The sequence below is a fragment of the Schistocerca piceifrons genome, chromosome X (genome assembly GCF_021461385.2).
Source record: "Schistocerca piceifrons isolate TAMUIC-IGC-003096 chromosome X, iqSchPice1.1, whole genome shotgun sequence".
In the NCBI taxonomy this organism is placed as follows: domain Eukaryota; kingdom Metazoa; phylum Arthropoda; class Insecta; order Orthoptera; family Acrididae; genus Schistocerca; species Schistocerca piceifrons.
In genome coordinates, this window is record NC_060149.1 from 617576798 (window position 1) to 617596353 (window position 19556).

At 40.1% G+C, this 19556-nt stretch overlaps 1 protein-coding gene across 2 annotated transcripts in view; it reads right to left on the minus strand.

Annotated features, from left to right (window-relative positions):
* The window catches only part of LOC124722959 (protein inturned), a 254525-nt gene extending 238117 nt beyond the window's left edge, over positions 1-16408 (minus strand). Inside the window, exons 1-3 of one of the 2 annotated variants that reach the window (XM_047248129.1) lie at positions 15818-16408; positions 15569-15732; positions 3446-3594 (exon numbers count right to left, since the gene is read on the minus strand). In XM_047248129.1, coding sequence (XP_047104085.1) covers positions 3446-3594; positions 15569-15732; positions 15818-16002 — 498 coding nt within the window. In that variant the 5' untranslated portion in view covers positions 16003-16408. The remainder of the gene's footprint in view (positions 1-3445; positions 3595-15568; positions 15733-15817) is intronic. The other variant, XM_047248128.1, reaches the window with a different exon arrangement.
* Between the last annotated feature and the right edge of the window lie 3148 nt (positions 16409-19556).

The following is a 19556-nucleotide window of genomic DNA, read 5'->3' on the forward strand; positions in this document are numbered from 1 at the left end:
ATGGACTGGCCTGAAGACTTCCTCTTCACAGTACAACACTAACTGAGCACCTCCCACCTCTCTCTCAAATCCTCCAAATGGTCTCCAATACACTGCACTGTTGGTTTATAATGTTTGTGAACTGACACCATGATTTCAGTTTACTCTCCCTTTATAATCCAGCAGCATTTGGTCCTTGTTATGAAAAAGACTGTGAGGTTCTCTACTTACGGTCAATATTTGAACCCATGTAGAGTTGTCCACCTGTCACTGATAGCAGAGTGGCATTCATTATTCTACCAGGGAATGCTTTTGTAGATGGCCAGAACACTGTGGAATAAGAGTGCTGTAGTGTCTGCCCTGCTCCATGTTCAGAAGACAACGATCTCCTGTCATCCAGAGGTTTTTGAAAGGTCTACTATGGGGTAGGCAGTAGTAGAGCCCCATAGCACACTGTATGTCTTAAAATCACCACACAAGTGTCAGTCAGGAGATCTGTGTGATGGAGTTGGTGAGAGCCTCTTCATCTGTTGGTTGATAAGGCAGCAAGTAGAGAGAACATGCAGTGATCCTACACAGCACACATACTGTGGCAGAAATTGATTGTAAGTTTGTAATAAGAGGAAAAAGTTGAGGAGTGTATGCACAATCTATAAAGATGGCCCTTCCACCTTTAGCTCTCTTTTCACTGAGGTTGTCCTATCTGGGAGGCTATATCCACTCAGCATACGGGGGTCAGAATCCTTAAAATATGTCGTTTGTAGACACAAACACAGTGTTCTTCCCCGTAATAGAAGTTTCAGTTCCTCTACAAGAGTCCAGACGGAACTGATATTCCACTACTATATGGAAGCCACTATATTGGTTAAGTTTCTCTTTACCCTTGTCTTTCCACTGGGGTAGGAATCCTGCAGCAGTTGGGGGTTTAGTTGAGAGACTGGACAATTGCCACAGGCAGACTTCATATTTCATAATGTCTCATGCTGACTCATTAGAACAATCAGACAGAATTATATATGCATGGTTTCATGGTTTGAAGGTTTACAATCTTTTCTGTGTTTACCACTTCTGTCTTGGCTTTTCTTTCAGAGCAGACTGTGGAACTTTCATGCCACTGTGCTTGCCTGTTTACTTGAGTCTGCCCGTTAAGGTGTTGGAAGCTCTATAATGTTGGTAATTCTAGCCTTATCTGATTGTATGGTGGAAGCAGCAAGTTTTGAGGTCGGTGTTCTTTCGTAATTGCATTTACAATGGCTAGTGTTTATGTAGATGTCATTTACCTGCATCTGTGTTGAGGAACTGCCTCGAGTCTTACTGTTGTTGGGAAATGAATATTTCAACCAACAGTGAGGCATTATGTAAACACTTTACTGATTTTAAATTGTCAATAATGCCATCCGCCCTTCTGAATGTAGAAGGGTAACAGTGCCCCAAAGCTGCCTTCTATTCTCTTTATGATTAAATATATATTCTGACAAACAGCATGTGTTCTACTACTAAAATCTGAACTTCATTTTATTACGTTCTTAGGATGACTTGTTTGAGCCCTCTGATTGATTTGAGTGTTGATATTCATCAGCAGTATATCAATCACACTGGGAGTTGATTTTCAAGATTTCAAAGGATCCATCTCAGTAAAATGAGTCACAAGAGAATTAAAGGTCCACCCTGACAGAGCCCTGGGGCAACACAGGTACTTCAGCAGTTACCCGCTAACAACTGTTTTGCCTTGGCAATTATCCACTCCATCGGTATGTAGCACACGTACAGGTTGAAGGCTTTTTTCCTATATGTTTGTATCATCCTTGTAATCCAGGCAGTTAAGCCGAGATTTATATTCCGTGGGGCACACAATGTTCTTCGGCAATACTACATGGTGATCATTGAAGTACATACAGAGCTTACAGTTACAGAGGACTGGAGGTACTCATCAGCCCCAGATCACTTATTGATAATTCAGTAGATAAACTTGAGGTAACGGCAAATAAGGTTTTAAATGAAACGGCGAACTGGTTCAACATTAATGGTGTTATTTTAAATTACTGTAAAACAAACTACATTCAGTTCCACAAAACATCCAAAGATGAGGAAATATTTGTAAAGATAGGTGAGCAGACAATAACCACGGTAGATTCCTCAAAATACCTAGGCTTGCATACTGATAGCAAACTGAATTGGTCAAACCACATCGTGGATCTGTGCAAAAGACTAAGTTCAGCAACATACGCATTGCGTATTGTTTCTTCTTATAGAAATATGGAAACCATGAAGTCAGTGTATTATGGTTACTTTCATGCAATTATGGCATTTGGAATTATATTTTGGGGAAATCAGCCACTGGCTAAAAAAGTACTGTGTGTGCAAAAAAAGAGCCATAAGGATCATGTGTGGAGTCCATCCTAGAGCCACATGCAGGAATCTTTTTAAGAAGCTTGAAATACTTACATCCACTGCGCAATATATATTCTCGTTGATGTGCTTCATAAGGAAAGAAAAATCCATCTTTAAGCTGAATAGTGCATATCACAGTCACAATACAAGGAGGAAACATGATATCCACTATGAACAGCCAAATCTAAGTAGGGTGCAGAAAGGAGTCCATTTCAGTGGCTGTAAGATTTTTAATGCCCTCCCTTTAAGAATTAAGTGTTTGGTAGATGACGATCTCTTGTTTAAAAAAACCTTAAGGCAGTTCCTATTGCAAGGATCATTTTATACATTAGAAGAGTTCCTGAACTACAGTGTTTAACATCTCTTGTATTGTAAATTGCAAATGTATGCCCAAATTTGTATTTGTAATACCAAATATTTTTATTGTAAACATGTATTTTGCAATATTTATTTCTCTGTAACACTTATTATTTTGTAATCTTTATCTATCTCTAAAATGTATTTTTGTAGTGGGACCTAAGTTACTGTTTACTGTTTTTTGTTTTGTATTCTCTATCTATCTCTAAAATGTATTTTTTGTAGTGGGACCTAAGTTACTGTTTACAGTTTTTGTTTTGTTTTATGTATTACCATAAATTCTGGCCAAAAGCTTGTAAAACTGACACGTTCCATATCCTGTGATAGTGTCACTACATGGATCACCGGAACAAGAGATAAATAAATAAATAAAATAAATCACAAACCCTGAGTTTGCCCAACCCATACCCAGCCAACACAGATGAGCTGCTTCAGGTGTTCACCAATTCGTCACTTGGAACTGCCCTGTATGCATATGTGAATGTCATCAAGTCTTCATGATATCTGTGTTTGTGATTTATATCAGTGTTGTGGATGCCACAATTTATTTTTAAAAAATCTGCTGCAAGTTATGAACATAGCTCATGAATTTGTATATGGAAATGAGTGTATTTGAAATGGTTAGTGCAAGATGTGCCATTACTAACTCTGCAGATCATTTTCACTATCAATGAGAAGATAATTCTTGAACATCACACAACGTATCATATAAAATTACCTGCCAGTCCTGGAATGTCACTTTGCTGTTGGAATATTCTTGTATAACAGCTACTTCTCTGGGGGTAGATGGCAAAGATGATGAGATTTTTGCACTCTGCCATCTGAGCCGCTTACTACTTCGATGCTTAATCAATTGAGCAAGTTTACCTTGTGGAGGAAAAAAAGAGAGTTAAACATTAACATGTTATACCTCTTACCAATGTTAAACAGTAACACACAAAAAATTACTGTCATTCTGAAATATTACTTTTACATGCAAGATGTGCATCCACTGTACTATTTATTTAGATACTGAGTTACCACATCCAGAAACTTTTGAAAAAGTAACAAGTTTCTGTCAGTTGACTGTAGAAGTTGAGAGAGATGAAACTGTGTGTGTGTGTGTGTGTGTGTGTGTGTGTGTGTCGAGTGGTAGAGTTTTATTGGTCCTGCTAATCATATAGTACACAAATAGTACATTCTGATGTAGGACAAGTCAATGTATAACAAAATATAGTATTAAATTTGCATTAATTTCATTATTTCTACATTAAATGATCATTGAGTTAGAATATACAGAGAAAATATTGTACAAAAATAAAGAGTAGATACATTAAAGCAGAAAGAGCATGTTCTGTACTGGCAGATTAATATTTGTATTGCAGGAACATTCATATGGTAAATCATTAAAGTTCTAGTAACATTTATATGACACATAACTAAGGCAAAGACACACATCACTAGTGAACTTCCTGAAGGAACTTGTGGAGGCTATAGAGACAGTGATGAGTCAAATACGCCTTAGCAGTTGACTTGAAATTTGCCAGGTCATTTATTGATTTAAGTTGTGAGAGAAGTTTATTATAAATAACTTCCCCATAATACAGGGTTCTTTTTTTATTCAGGGTGGTGTTGGTGTGCTCTAAATGAAAGTTTCCTTTTTGCCTGGTGTTATAGGGGTGGATATTTTCATTTTTTCTGGAAGAGAGTGGGATTTTCCATTGAATATTTTTTCACAAACATGGTTATCTCATACACATATATACACGGAAGTGGGAGGATTTCTAGTTTTTTAAAGAGTGGTCTACAGGTTTTGTTCCATTTTACACCTTCCATTATTCTTATAATTCTTTTTTGCAGCCTAAAGAGCTTTTGGCTAAGAGAAGAGTTTCCCCAGAAAATAATTCCATATTTCAGTTGTGAGTATATAGGCACCATACAGTTTTCAGAGAATCTTCGTTGTAGCATCCCTCTAATATTCTCATTAAGTAGCATGTAGTGCTTTACAGACTTTTTCAATATGCATCCCCCATTTAAGATTAACTTGGAGCCATATTCCCAAGAATAATGTTGTCTAAATTCTGAAGGTCTTTGTCAGATATCTGAATTTGAGCAGTTTGCTCACCTTTTTCACATTATAGAAATCTAGTGCCACTGTCTTACTTGCATTTATTACCAATTTGTTGTGACTGAAACAGTTTTCAATATTGTTCAGTGTCTCTGTTGTAGACTTCTGAAGCATTTCCACTGCTTTCCCACTCACTAGCACACTTGTATCATCAGCAAACTGGACGATGTTCTCACAGAATTTGTTTAGGTCATTCATATATAACCGAAATAGAAGAGGTCCCAGAACTGAACCTTGCGACACTCCATATTTAATGGTTTCATAATGTGAATAGTGTTAAGTTAGATGAAATTTTGATGTTCCACTTCAACCACTTGTTTTTGACCACTTAGGAATGACTTTATCCAGTTGCTAGATGTTCCTCTAGTCCCCAAGTTGTCAAGCTTAGGCAATAGTTTTGTGTGATCTATGATATCAAAAGCCTTAGAGAGATCTAGACATATCCCAATGCCATATTCATCATTATCTAGTTTCTGAAGTACTTCACTTAATAGTTCAAAAATTGCTGCATCAGGTGATCAGCCTTTCCTGAAACCATGTTGTGCTGTGGATAGTATTTTGTGCTCTTCCAGAAAAATCTACTACCATTCTTTGAAAAAAAATTTCTATGGTTTTCGAGAATACAGATAGTAGAGCAATGGGCCTGTAGTTAGCCACTTCCTCCTTTTTACTTTTTTGAACAGTGGTTTGAGCTTAGCTGTTTATAGGCATTATGGGAAAATTCAGGATTGGATTGATTTGGGGGAAGAGACCAAACCGCGAGGTCATTGGTCTCATTGGGTTAGGGAAGGATGAGGATGGATGGGGAAGGAAGTTGGCCGTGCCCTGAAAATTCCAGTTTGAAAGGAACTATTATAAAGGTGAGCTAATGGTTTAATGATGAGATCTCCACATTTTTTAATAAGGCTGTCTGGGATGCCATCTATTCCAGTGGAATGATTCACTTTTAAAGTTCAGATAACTGACAAGGATTCTTTCTGAGTTGTTGGAAAGAGAAAGTGAAGTAGGATTTATGCTGGTATTCCCAGATGATACTGGGCAGTTTGTATTGCAAGATCTGATTACAGCAATTAATTGCTCGCTTATATTGCTAAAATAAGTATTGAATACATTTGCTATTTCTTTAGGATCATTAATTTCTTTGCTGTTACAATTCAATTTAATATTGGAATTTTGAGGAGAAACATTGTCAGTTTGTTGTTTCACTATACTCCATACAGGTTTCATTTTGTTATTGGAGTTATTTATATAGCAGTCATTTGCCATTACTTTAGCTTCTTTGATAACTTTTTAAGTATCATTTTATAATTCTTGACATATGCAAGGAATTTTTTGGATACTATGGACGACTTGGAGATCTTATATAATCTTTGTTTTTCAGCACATGACTTTTTTATACCTGTTGTCAACCAGCAATTTTTTCTGTTAAGCCTACTACACTTGATTTTGTGATTTTTAGCTGGAAATGACATGTTAAAATAATGTGTAAATATATCCATAAATAAGATGAACTTCTCATCTGTGTTTTTATATCTGTACATTTCCGTCCATGTTTCCTTCCTTAGTAAATTCCTAAAGTACTCAATGTTTTGATGGCTGAAGGTCCTTCCTATTTTTATCGTTTCTGTTTGTTTAATTAAGTTCAGCATTGAAGACATCTCAAGAAGCTGTGCATAGTGGTCACTGAAACCCGTGTTGAAGTTTCTAGCTGCATATTCATGGCTTTCCTTGTATATCAGTATCATATCAATAGTTGTGCTGGATACACTTGTAACTCTGATAGGGGAATTTATAATAATGTAGCTCAATTATCCATAAGATCATCTCTATCTTTTGAAATTTTGTTAAAGTAAATGTTAAAGCCTCCACATATTATAACAGTTTTGTTTAGGTCCCTGATACTGTCAAGACTACCGTCAGGTTGGTTAAAGAATACTTTTATGTTTGAGTTTGGATTCTGTTCAGGCAAAAGATTGTTTTTATTGAGGTTAGTTCTACAGCAGAAATTTCAAAATCACCTTATTTTCCTAACTTTTAGGCAGCAATAGCTGATATTGTCTTTCACAAATATACACATGTTCCTCCACATTGTGTGTGTGTGTGTGTGTGTGTGTGTGTGTGTGTGTGTGTGTGTGTGTGTGTGTGTGAGAGAGAGAGAGAGAGAGAGAGAGAGAGAGAGAGAGTTCTGATAAAAGGCTTCCTCTGAAGTCTTAAGCTTGAATGTATTCTCTTATAAATATTATACTCAGTGCTGACTTTCTATTACATATATAAATGCAATGGAGAGAGACCACTAGTATCAGTACAGCAAGTGGAATGTTTCAGTACTTTATGCAATGAGAAGATGTCAGACTCTGCACTAAGAATCAGCATGACAGAAAATTTGATTATAACCAGAACATGGGTGCCTGATTAGACACTATCATTTCAGCTATGTTCATGTGCCACTATGTTAATGATGTACTGTGAGTATTTAACTAAGCAAAAACAGCTGCCGTCCTCCAACAGTCAACTGTTGTGGGCAAAAACACGATGAAAGAAGTCCCACAGACTATGTAGTGGCACAGATCGACAAACAAGTGACAAACTAAAGACAGCATGAAATAACTGTAATTGAACGTCTTTAGCTCACTCTCTATTGGCATCATTCTGTAGGCTGACATGTTGTATTTTGTTCTGAGATATAGTGCCGATATTAAAGGTGTTATAGTGTGTAATCCCTGTTCTCTATTGGATTGCCTCTGCCTACAGTGACCTCTCTACAGTGGTGCCTTAGCATAGAACACATCACTATGAAGTGTGGAAATGAAGATGCCATAAAATCAAAGGACAGTGGCAACACTTTGCAACCAACCAGCAGTAATGCGACAGGTACTTCACAAGATCGACAGCCTCAGTAAGTGCCTCACAAGGTAGGAATGCACAAAACATTAAACTGAACGGGTTCTGGACCTCAAAGCCAGAACTCTGGTTTATCCATGTGCAAAGTGTTTTCTACCAACACAATGTGCAGGATGACATGTTAAATTTCTACTGTGTCTTCGCCCAGCCTCAGTAAGTGCCTCACAAGGTAGGAATGCACAAAAGATTAAACTGAAAGGGTTCTGGACCTCAAAGCCAGAACTCTGGTTTATCCATTGCAAAGTGTTTTCTGCCAACACAATGTGCAGGATGACATGTTACATTTCTATTGTGTCTTCGCCCACTTGAATGAAGCTCAGACAATCATTGCAAGGGACACTTTACACATGCATAGCTATGCACCACTTAAAGCCTGCCTAATCAAGGAAGTCGCACAGTCGCCAGAACCCGGGCTCCACAGATTAACAGCAAATGATGGATTAGGAAACATGTTCCCCACCCAGCCACTGTGAGACACACACACACACACACACACACACACACACACACACACACACACACACACACACGAGATCAACTAGCCCTAGAAGTTAAGAGCAGGTAGCAGCACTACACAGAGTGCAGTGCTTGGTAGATCAGTGCCAAGGCAGACAGCTGGACAATGATGAACAAGCTAGTGGATACCAGAACAATGCAAGTGGCGGGTGCCCATATCACTGCAGGTTTGGCAACAAAGAGTGCATTTGCTCTGCCCCATATCAGTACCCAAATGTCCCCGACGGCTGCCGAAGGGCACAGCTTCCTGTCGCAGTCTACATTTGAGTGGCCGTAAATCTGTCATAACTGCCACTCTGGTTTTTAAGTAGTCGCCTACCCATATTGTTGTCCACTGTGTACGCCCAGGTATGCAATGCACGAAGATATCTGCACTGACCTCCACATCACCATCTTGGGCCACTGGCATGGTAGTTCCCCATGTATCTTCAGTAATGGGATTTTAGGCTCATAATGGACAGAAGCAGCAGGGTGACACACACACACACACACACACACACACACACACACACACACACACACACACACACATACACACTCGTTTTTAGCTGGATATGGCATACACATGCCACAATTACATTACCGCCTCACCACTCACTAAGCAGAACTACACTCACAGACCGTTTTGTGTTGGTTTCACCTACAACACAGAAAACGTCAAAAAGGCTTCATTATGGACAAAACGTCATTAACAAAATTTTTTGTGGAGGCCAGGTCCAACATCAGTGTTTTTACAAGGACATTGTTTCAACCAGATTGCATGGACACTACCCTCCACATCACAGTGGCTAATAACACAACCATCTTGACATACAGCAAGAAGAGACTGTGCGTGGAGCCTACAGGAGCTGACCACATGGAATTTCCTAATTGGAGATATCGGGTAATCTATAATTGGAGCAGATATTCTACACCATTTTCAATTAATTGTGGACATCTAGAGAGGACTGACAGCTCAGGTCACCACTGCAAGCATCTCACAGGAAAAAATATTTTTGATGAATCCTAGAAGAGTTCCCAAGTTTCACTTCACCATCTGGTGACAAACATAAAGTAAGACCAAAGACTCAGCACTTTATCTGCACAACCCCAGGGCAACCAGTGGCAACAAAGCCCTCTTGCCCCACACCTGAGAAGCTGACTGCAGCCAAAGCGTATGTGAAAGGACAAATTAGAGATGGAATAACACAGCCAATGGGCCTGCCCTCTCCATGTGGGGCCCAAACAGGATGATTTGTGGAGACAGAGAGGAGATTACCAGATGCTCAATGAGAGAACCATCCCCAAATAAAGGACATGAACAATAAACTGGCTGGAGCGACAGTTTTCAGTGGAATTTACTGTGCACAATCATACACATAAATCCCCATAGCCACGAGTAATGTGACAAAGACTGAAGCAACGACCCCTTTTGGGTTATATGAGTACTTATACATGCCTTATAGGCTAAAAAATGTTGCCCAGATTTGGCAACATTTCATCCAGCAAGTCCTCCATGGTCTAGACGGTGTATATTGTTATATGGACAATATCATTGTGTTTTCTCATTCACCAGCACAGCATGCTAAGCACCTATGACTACTTTCCAAATGACTTCAACAGGCAAGGGTTGTGGTGATCACAACTAAGTGCATTTTTGGCCAGAGTAGCATCGAGTTCCTGGGGTTTGAGGTGTTAACAGCAGGCATCTTGCACCTAGCGAAATGAGTCTTAGCAATTCACAAAGTGACACAACCAAGGATATTCAAGCACCTTAGACAGGTTTTACATATGCTCAGCTACTACTGACACCACCAACCTCATGTGATGTCATTGCTGGCACAGCTGACCAGAATGCTCAGAGGAAAATACACAGCAGGTGACTTGGAGTGATGAAGCAATAACCATGTGTGAGTCAGTGAAAGAATATGTTCCACAAGCCATACTACTGAATCATCTGCACAAAAAAGTGCCAACAGCTATTATGGTGGGTGCAAGCCAGGTGGTAGTAGGCACTGCTCTACAACAGCACGTTGACAACATGTGGCAGCATCTGGCATTCTTCTCCTTCTTGTTAACAGAGTTCCAAAGAAACTGGAGCACCATGGATCATGAGCTCCATGACATGTATGCCGCTTTCAAGCACTTCCATAAATGTGTGGAAGGCAGAGAATTAATTATTTTCACAGACCGTGCCCCCAACACAGCACTTTTTAAAAAGTGTCGCCTAATGGTTTGCCTTGACAGACCAGAAAGGCAAAGTGAATTTCCCAGTTTACCACTGACATACACCAAGTGAGTGGCCACAAGAACATCGTTGCTGACTGTTTATCCAGAAGTTGCATCAATATTAGTGAGATATGATGCAACTACATCACACATGCACAGGTGCAGGACATGGAGTCAGATGTGCTACGGGAGGAACAGAGTTAAAACCTACAATGGCGGAGGGTCAAATCAGCAAAGGCAAATGTATCCCTGTGGTGGAACATCGAGTATGATAGCACATGTGTCTACATTCCTTGCGACTTTCGGAGAATAGTTTTTAGCCTTCCGTAACTTCACGCACCCAGGAGTATGGACTACAGCGAAACTGGTGAAGAGCAAGGTGGCATGGCTCAGGATTAACAGATACTGCCACATGTGGGTAAAGCAGTGTGACAAGTGTCAGCAGAATGAAATTGGTGGCCATGTCCTTGGCCCACACAGATAATTCATCACTCCTTTGGCCAGATATGGAAACATCCATGCAGAACTCATGGGTCCCCTTCTATTACCTGGTAACCTCAGTGGATTGCTGGAGGCCACTGCAGTGACAGACATCATGGCAACAATGGTGACAAAGACTATCATAGAGTGTTGGATCACGAGGTTTAGCACATCACACACCATCACAACCGATAAGTGCCAGCAAGTGGTATGGTGGAGAGGTTTCACCATACCCTGAGAGCAGTGTTGATGTTGCCAGTACTACAAGGTCAGATGCATTGCCACTCAGTCTGTTGGGCCTGTGATTGGCAATCAAAGAAGATCTGCAACATTCAGCAGTACAGCTCATGCACAGTGAAGCGCTACATCTACCAGCAGAACTAATTACCAACAAGCCTTCCAACCTCCACCCACTAGTCTCCATCACCGAGTTCCATCAAGACTTGTGAGAAATGATGGCTCAAATATGCCCCTCCATTCTGCAGTTACGTGGACACAGGAACATCTTCAAATGCAAGGATCTCTGCAGCATACTTTTTGTCTGGCTGTGGAACAACTCGGGCCACCCACCACTCGCATTGCCATACAGTGGCCTGTAAAAGGTTCTGCAGCATGCAATACACACTTTTCATATTCAGCTTAGCAGACAAGATGAAATGGCTTCTGTCGATCCGTGTCACTACATCCCCCCCCCCCCCCTCCCAACACACCCTTTTTCTTCTTTTCTATTTTCTTTTTAAAAAACCAGAGCTCTGGGTATGTCGGGGAACTGATGTTTTACAGTGTGCCCAGATCTCATAGTCTTCAGATCCAGTTTCAGCGGGAGATACAACTCGTGTCAGCCAGTCAATGGTTGGTGCTCTGCGCTGCTCTGTCTGGGGGTGGTTTGGTGGGTGGTACTGAAGTGCTGTTTTCTGTTGTCTCAGTGTCGAAGTGTGCTGGCTTCAAACGACCAACAAGTTAAGGTTAGTAGAGATTTGTGCATCTGTGAAGATATCTACGCGCAAAGCATACAACTAGTATGACCATCACACCTCAGCAAAAGATCTGACAGAGAACCCAAGAAAATTCTGGTCATATGTAAAATCACTAAGCAGGTCTAAGGCTTCCATTCAATCCCTTGTCGAGCAGTCTGATGTGGCAGTTGAAGATAGCAAAATGAAAGTCGAAGTTTTAAATTTCATGCTCAAAAAATCGTTCACATTGGAGAACCATACAAACATACTGTCATTTGACCATCGGGTAGATTCTCGTATTGACAACATAGAAATAAGCATATCTAGGGTAGAGAAACAACTGAAAGATTTGAAAACAAATAAATCACCAGGTCTGGATGGAATCCCAGTCCAATTTTACAAAGAGTACTCTACAGTATTAGCTACTTACCTAGCTTTCATTTATCGTGAATTTGTCACCCAGCACAAAGTCCTAAGCAACTGGAAAAAAAACGCAGGTGACTCCAGTATACATGAAAGTTAAAAGAACGGCCCTGCAAAGTTACAGAACAAAATCCCTAACTTCTGTTTGCTACAGAATCCTTGAACATATACTCAGTTTGAACGTAATAAACTTTCTTGAGACTAAGAAGCTTACGTCCAGGAATCAGCGTGGTTTTAGAAAGCATCGTTGGTGTAAAACTCAACTTGCCATTTTCTCACATGATACACTGAGAACCATGGATGAAGGGCAACAGGCAGAGTCCATATTTCTAGGTTTCCGGAAAGCATTTGACACAGTGCCCCATCGCAGGCTATTAACGAAGGTACGAGCATATGGAATAAGTTCACAGATATGTGAATGGCCCAAAGACTTCTTAAATAATAGAACCAAATATGTTTTCCTTCACAGCGAGTGTTCATCAGGGACAAGGGTATCATCAGGAGTGCTCCAGAGAAGTGTGATAGGATTGCTGTTTTTCTCTATACACATAAATGATTTCGCTGACAGGGTGGGCAGCAATCTGCAGTTGTTTGCTGATGATGCCATGGTGTACAGTAAGGTTTCAAAGCTGAGTGACTGTAGGAAGATACAAGATGACTGAGACAAAATTTTTAGCTGGTGTGATGAATGGCAGCTAGCCCTAAATGTGGAAAAATGTAAGTTAATGGGGGTGAGTAGAAAGAACAAGCCTGTAATGTTTGGATATAGTATTACTAGTGTCCTGCTGGACACAACCAAGTCATTTAAATATCTGGGTGTAACGTTGCAAAGCAATATGAGGTGGAACGGACATGTGAAAACTGTGATAGGGAAGGCAAATGATCGACTTCGGTTTATTGGGAGAATTTTATGAAAGAGCAATTCACCTGTATAGGAGACTGCATATAGGACGCTGGTGTGACCTATTCTTGAGTAATGCTCGACTGTTTGGGATTCGTACCAGGTTGGTTTGAAAGAAGACATCGAAGCAATTCAGAGGCGGCCTGCTTGGTTTGCTAACAGTGGGTTCGAAAAACATGTGAGTTTTACGGAGGTGCTTCAGGAACTGAAATGGGAATCCCTGGAGGGAAGGCGATGTTCTTTTTGAGAAACACTATTGATAAAATTGAGAGAACTAGCATTTGGAGCTGAATGTCGAACGATTCTACTGTCGCCAACATACATCGTGGGTAAGAACCACGTAGATAAGATATGAGAAATTAGGGCTCATATGAGACGTATAAACAGTTATTTTTCCCTCGTTCTATTTGCAAATGGAACAGGAGCGGAAATAAATAGTGGTACACAGTACCTTCTGCCATGAACCATACGGTGGCTTGCAGAGTACCTAGGTAGATATAGATCACCAAAGCAGATGGGTGGAATCTGAACTGCGTGTGTGTTGATTTAATATTATTATTACTTGCAGATGGTGGCTTATATTGTATTGTGTGCAGTGGAGAGGGTGAACTGTTGTGGAGAACAATGTTTTGTTTGTGTTGTATGCTAATGTGGTTGACGTGACAAACTGAACTGTATCATAGATCCGGGTCAAAGTTAGGTTGGAAGGTGATAGTTTGGTTGTATGGTAGAAAAACCACGACAAAAAGCTGTTTTTAGGGTTTCATACCTCAGTCTGTAAAAACGTAACATTTATAGGATCACTTGGTCATCTGTCTGTTAAGACCCCTTTTTCTCAAAAATGGGTAGAGGTATCAAGTTGAAATTAATGTCAAATACTACAGTAACTTTCCCGTGTAAAAAAATAAAGCTCATAAGTTAATGCATTCAAAAGAAACAGCTATTTATGTTACATATTTTGATACCCACAAACTCACTCATCAAAACAAATGAGCTGTCATTTATGTAGGTCGAACATTTTTTGAAATTTCAAATTGCATTTGAGAATATCTACAAATCTGAAATTATGATTCTGTGAAATAAATGAATAGAAATCTTCAGTCAAATGGCACAAATTTCTTTCAAAAAGTGTGGTGAGGGATAGATCTGTAGCGTAGTTGGAGGCCTAAATTAAGTTGGAAAATAACAGTTTAATTAAGAGTTGCTGAAGGTAATGAGTAGGTAAGGATAATAAAGGATGCATAGTGCTAATACGTATCTGTTTTTTTGGTAGGCATGGGGTGTGATTATTGGGAGTTAAGTGACACGGTACTGTACTGATGACATCATTACCATGATTGTGATATGACTGACTGACAATGTCACCAACAACACAAAACGTCAGCAAAATAAAACAACATACTAACAGGCCTTTTTTTGTGTAGTTAGTGAAATCATCCATTGGTCACATCTGCAACATGATAATGATCTCATTAGTCTATCAGCGTGGGATTGCATTTTTAACTAATGCCCAATAACTGCTTTGACTGCCCTCCAAAAGGAAATAGATATATATCAGCAGTACCTGCTGGTTCCTTCCTTTCTGAAGTGATGCATGCAGTTTCATATTTACCAACACAGAGTCCCTCATATGAAGAGTAATGAAATGTAGTGCATGTAGTAGCACTGACAGGGATTTGAGCGTTGGTATTTGAATGCATAACAGAACTGAGTTTTCATGCACCAGCAATATGATGATTTATGGTTTTTTTCCGCACTATGGAAGCTATTCATAATCTACAGATATTTGTAAATATTTGTAACGTAATTTACTGTTTCTTTTTTAAAGGAAACACTAGGTAAATTAGAACAGTGTTGCAACACTAGACTTGCATTTGAGAGTAGCGAAGTATAAAACCCAGTAGGATCATACAGAAATAGGTATTTTATGGATTTCATAAGTCACTATGTTTAATGTCAATGCAGGTCCAAAAAAGAGCATGGCCAACTTTCAGCCCCTTCCCTGTCCATCTGGACTCAAGTTTTCTTCCTTTTAATATAAATATACAAACGTGTCAATACCTCAACAATGTATTTAATATATCCTATACTACAGTATAAAATGTCCAGAAGACAAATAAATAAATAAAACAAGATGTAAATTAAAACAGGAAGTTCAAAAACTTAAAATGCATTTTTAGTTCTCTCACCAAGACTAGGTTATCATGATTATTTTTAAATATGTTGTAACAGTATTTTTTGAGTCACTAAAAAAAACTTGGTGGGTTAGTCAATGTTTTAAGTTTATTAGGTACTACAGAATAAAACAATTGAAGCATGCGCAGCAGAAGTGTCACTTATGTAACATACTTTTGGTACTCCGTCGAGTTGCGTGTTGTGGAATACTCTCTCTACTATCTGAGTTTGCCACCATGGTCAAGGAGGTACTATTATCACTTTCTGATGTGCACAGAGATTCAACAAAGAAAACTTCCCCTTTTGCATTTATCTCCGTTTCCCATTCCAATAACGACCTATATGTACAAAGAACAATCAACACAAAACAAATCCGTATAAGGAATAAGATTTGTTGGTATATTTATTAGTTGTAAAGTTTACCCATCATATTCGGAATCAGAATATGAACTTGCACTCGAAACTGTGTCTGAACCACTTTCGTTCCACCAATGAACTACATTATTACATGATTCCCCCGAACTAGTACTGGTTTCCCCCAAGCACTGTCCATTTAGTGACAAATACTGTTTTATTATCAGAGAATCACTTTCTCCCATGTTATCCATTGCAAACCTCACATTGCAGGGTAATTATCTCTACCGAGAATAAGCAAAAAACCACGCACAATGGAGAAGCAACAGCCCCATAGGATTTGCACCTTAGATACGAACTCCACGCTGTGTTACCGCTCACTGCAACTATTTTCCATCTGTTCCAGAATCAGTGTCACGTGTGTTATTAAATAAAATCACAGCTGATTTCTCCCCCTCTACTACATCAACTGACTGGACTTGTTCACCAATACCTTACTGACACATGCCTATACGAAACACCCATACACATAGCCATATTCAAACATACAATTAACAACAAATCATCAACTTCAACGACAAGCACCCACGCCTCCACACAACTGACCCAAACATAAACAAAACACCACAGCTGTCAAAGCACTACCATCAGAGATAAAACTTAATAATCACACTTTTGCTAGGATGTTAGAATCCGTGGAGGTTAATCTGAACATCCTTGCACTTTTCTCATAGAGTAGGAATATCTCTGGGGTGAGTATTGTGTTCTACGCATGTTGTCAACATTATGGTGGATTCCCACTTGTCGGAACGTCAAGTAACCGTCACGTTTTTGAGCGTTGACTGTTAGAGGAATTCCTGAGCATTTACGCTAAACGGCAACTCCGAAAGAACGTCGTGACGTCACATCTGATTCATAAAATACCCACCAGAGGCGCTATCTCCTAGTTCACTGTAGAACGTAATAAAATCCGGAAAATTAGTTTAAAGCAGCTTGCAACGTTTGCTGTTGCACTTCATGATGAGAAACAGGAAAATCGGGCAAAAAGAATCAGTATTAGAAAAAAATGTTAAAAATTGAGACTGTGAAGGGGAGTTCCACACTCTTTACAAGGAGATGGAAGAGGAGGAGTCATCGTTCCAGAAATATTTCTGAATGTTTAAATAACAGTTGTTTTACCTATTGGGCAAGATACAAATAAAACGTACGATGGAAAATTAAAGATTTAGGCGCCCCATGTCACAACTGGAGAGCCTGATGGTTTGCCTAAGGTATGTCTACATAGGCCTTTTTGCTGAACTCAACAAAACACATATGGAGGTGCTACTTGCCGGCAGCAACAGAGAAATATCACTAACTCCGTCAATGGCCCGTTGGAACACTCTTCCCTAGGAACCTTGACGTGACGTGACATGTCAATGACATTCCGTTGATGGGATGTGTGACTACCATAATTTGAACTGTCGACGTGACGGTGATGTTCCGTCAAGTGTGAATCTACCTTTAGACTGCGATTTGCGTGTGGTCTTGGGACGACGCTGTTTGTTTATGTTTGCGGCAGAGTTCGAAACATCTAATATTACACGTATTTGTTGAATTTTCATCATTTGTTTATTTGTAACAGTAATGGAGAATTACTGTAGTTGGTACAGGAGCAAGGGAAATACAGGATAGGAGAAAAAGTTGCCTATGCCGTATTGTGCTGTTTTGAATAAAGGTTTTAGATCTATTATTATGTGTAGGATTGTTTGACGAATCTCGAGCCATCTGCAGCAGTCATTTCTTGGTATTGGTACATATAAATGGTAAGAAACCCACAGCTTAAAAATAGCCTTTTCTTTAACAGTGGTGGCTCTCAAAAAAATAGAAGTTAGGCTTTTTCCTTTTTATACTTTTCGGATTGCTCACACCTGCGTAATTTATGCTCAGTTTATTTGTTTTAAACTGAAATATGCTTACCATATGGTACTATGTAACATGATGGAACAGTTTCATGTTTCATTCAAAATCAAAATGTTTGTGAAATATTCCACTCTTGGTTGGATAGAATGTTTCACATAATTGAGAGTGAAAGTGTGTGTGTGTGTGTGTGTGTGTGTGTGTGTGTGTGAATATATACCATGAACAACAGTGATCCCAACACACTTCCCTGGGGCACATCCGAGGTTATTTCTGCATCTGTGAAAAACTTCCAATCCATGACAACAGGCAGTGTCCTCTCCACCTATAAACCCTCAGTCCAGTCACAAATCTAGTTTACTAGTGTATGTTTCATCTTGTAGTTCGCAACTGCCTCGTTAACTACTACCATTTACTGAATCTCTTTGAAAAAAGAATGAAAACTGCTATTTTATTCTAACCCAAGAACACTGTAATTTTACTATACAAAAAAGCATATGTATAAAGAACATATAACAGATAACACACAAGTGGTTGGCAGAGACTTGCGCACCAGCCTATAGAGTCATTAGTTCTATAATGGGGTGCAGCCAGCAGGCTGCACACACAACCACTGTTCACTAGCAAGCCGTGTGTCCTCTAGTGGCCGAATCAGGCACAAACTTCATGCATGAACTATGAAGCATCTCACACTCATATTTGGTGATTACAGCCCTCCTCTTTCATTATGAAGAAGTGAGCACTGTGTTCATGTCCATTTCTTCTGTCTTTGATGCTGGTTGTTGAGTCATGAAATGCACTGCCACTGGTGTGTACGATTGGAAGTGGCATAAGAGTGAACAGATGTGGCGCCTGTCCCCCTGTGAGAGACCATGTGGTAGGACAGGTGACCCTGCGTGGGTTCCATTTTCATATCTGAGTCCAACCCTGGTGAAGCAGTTTGTGGTGAAGGTGGCTGAACAGGTGGCGCTGGCTGCAATGGAGGTGGCAGCATTGGAGGTGGAGGAGGAGGTGGAGGTGGAACAGGACGGTAGTTGGGACCTGCCTTGGCCCTCAACAGCTGAAGGGGGCACACATAGCAGAGGAGAACGGTTGTGAAGGCATCAGCAGCAGCGATGGAGGTGATGGCGCCAGCCAAGTCAGAGGAAATGGCCAGGCAGACAGAGGATGCAAGGGTAGCAGATGCGCTCCCAGTGCACAGTGACCCACGTGAAGTAGTAGCTGGTCGAAGTGTGACGCCCTCCCTTCAGCAGTGTGGAGAATGCAGAGGCGTTGACCATGGTGGCACTCGATAAATGCTGTCACCCATTTCGGTTGGGGTCGAAACCATGAGCCCCAACAGCTGTGCCACACTGGCAGCGTTGCAGTGCCAGTGTAGGAAGATGTCCTGGCATCAGTTGAACCAGATGTATCAGAGTCCAGCGATGGTGGCGATGCAACAACTCTGCAGGACTCTTTTCACCAACACGGGTAAACCTATAAGAACTAATGAACCAGTCAAGAGCCATTTTCTGAGACACATCCAGAAGAAATTTTTTCATCTGAAACTTAAATCTTCACACTAGCCAGTTTGGTTCTCTGTTTTACTGAGGGTGGAAAGGAGGAGCTGTCATACAGCAACCACAATTATTTTTTAATAAAAGTCTTGAAATTCTGGAGATGTGAATTGGGGGCCATTGTCAGTAACTAACGTATATGAAAGACCTTCTGTTGCAAAATTTTTTGACAGAGCTGAAATTTTTGTAGCCACAGAAGCAGATAGACAGTACATCATGTGCTGTAACATAGAATATGCATCAGTTACAAGAATCCAGTAGAAATTCAAGAAAGGTCCCGCAAAATCTATATGAATTTGGTTGCAAGGCTACTGTGGAGCTGGCCACAATGACAGAGATGCATGGGGGGATGC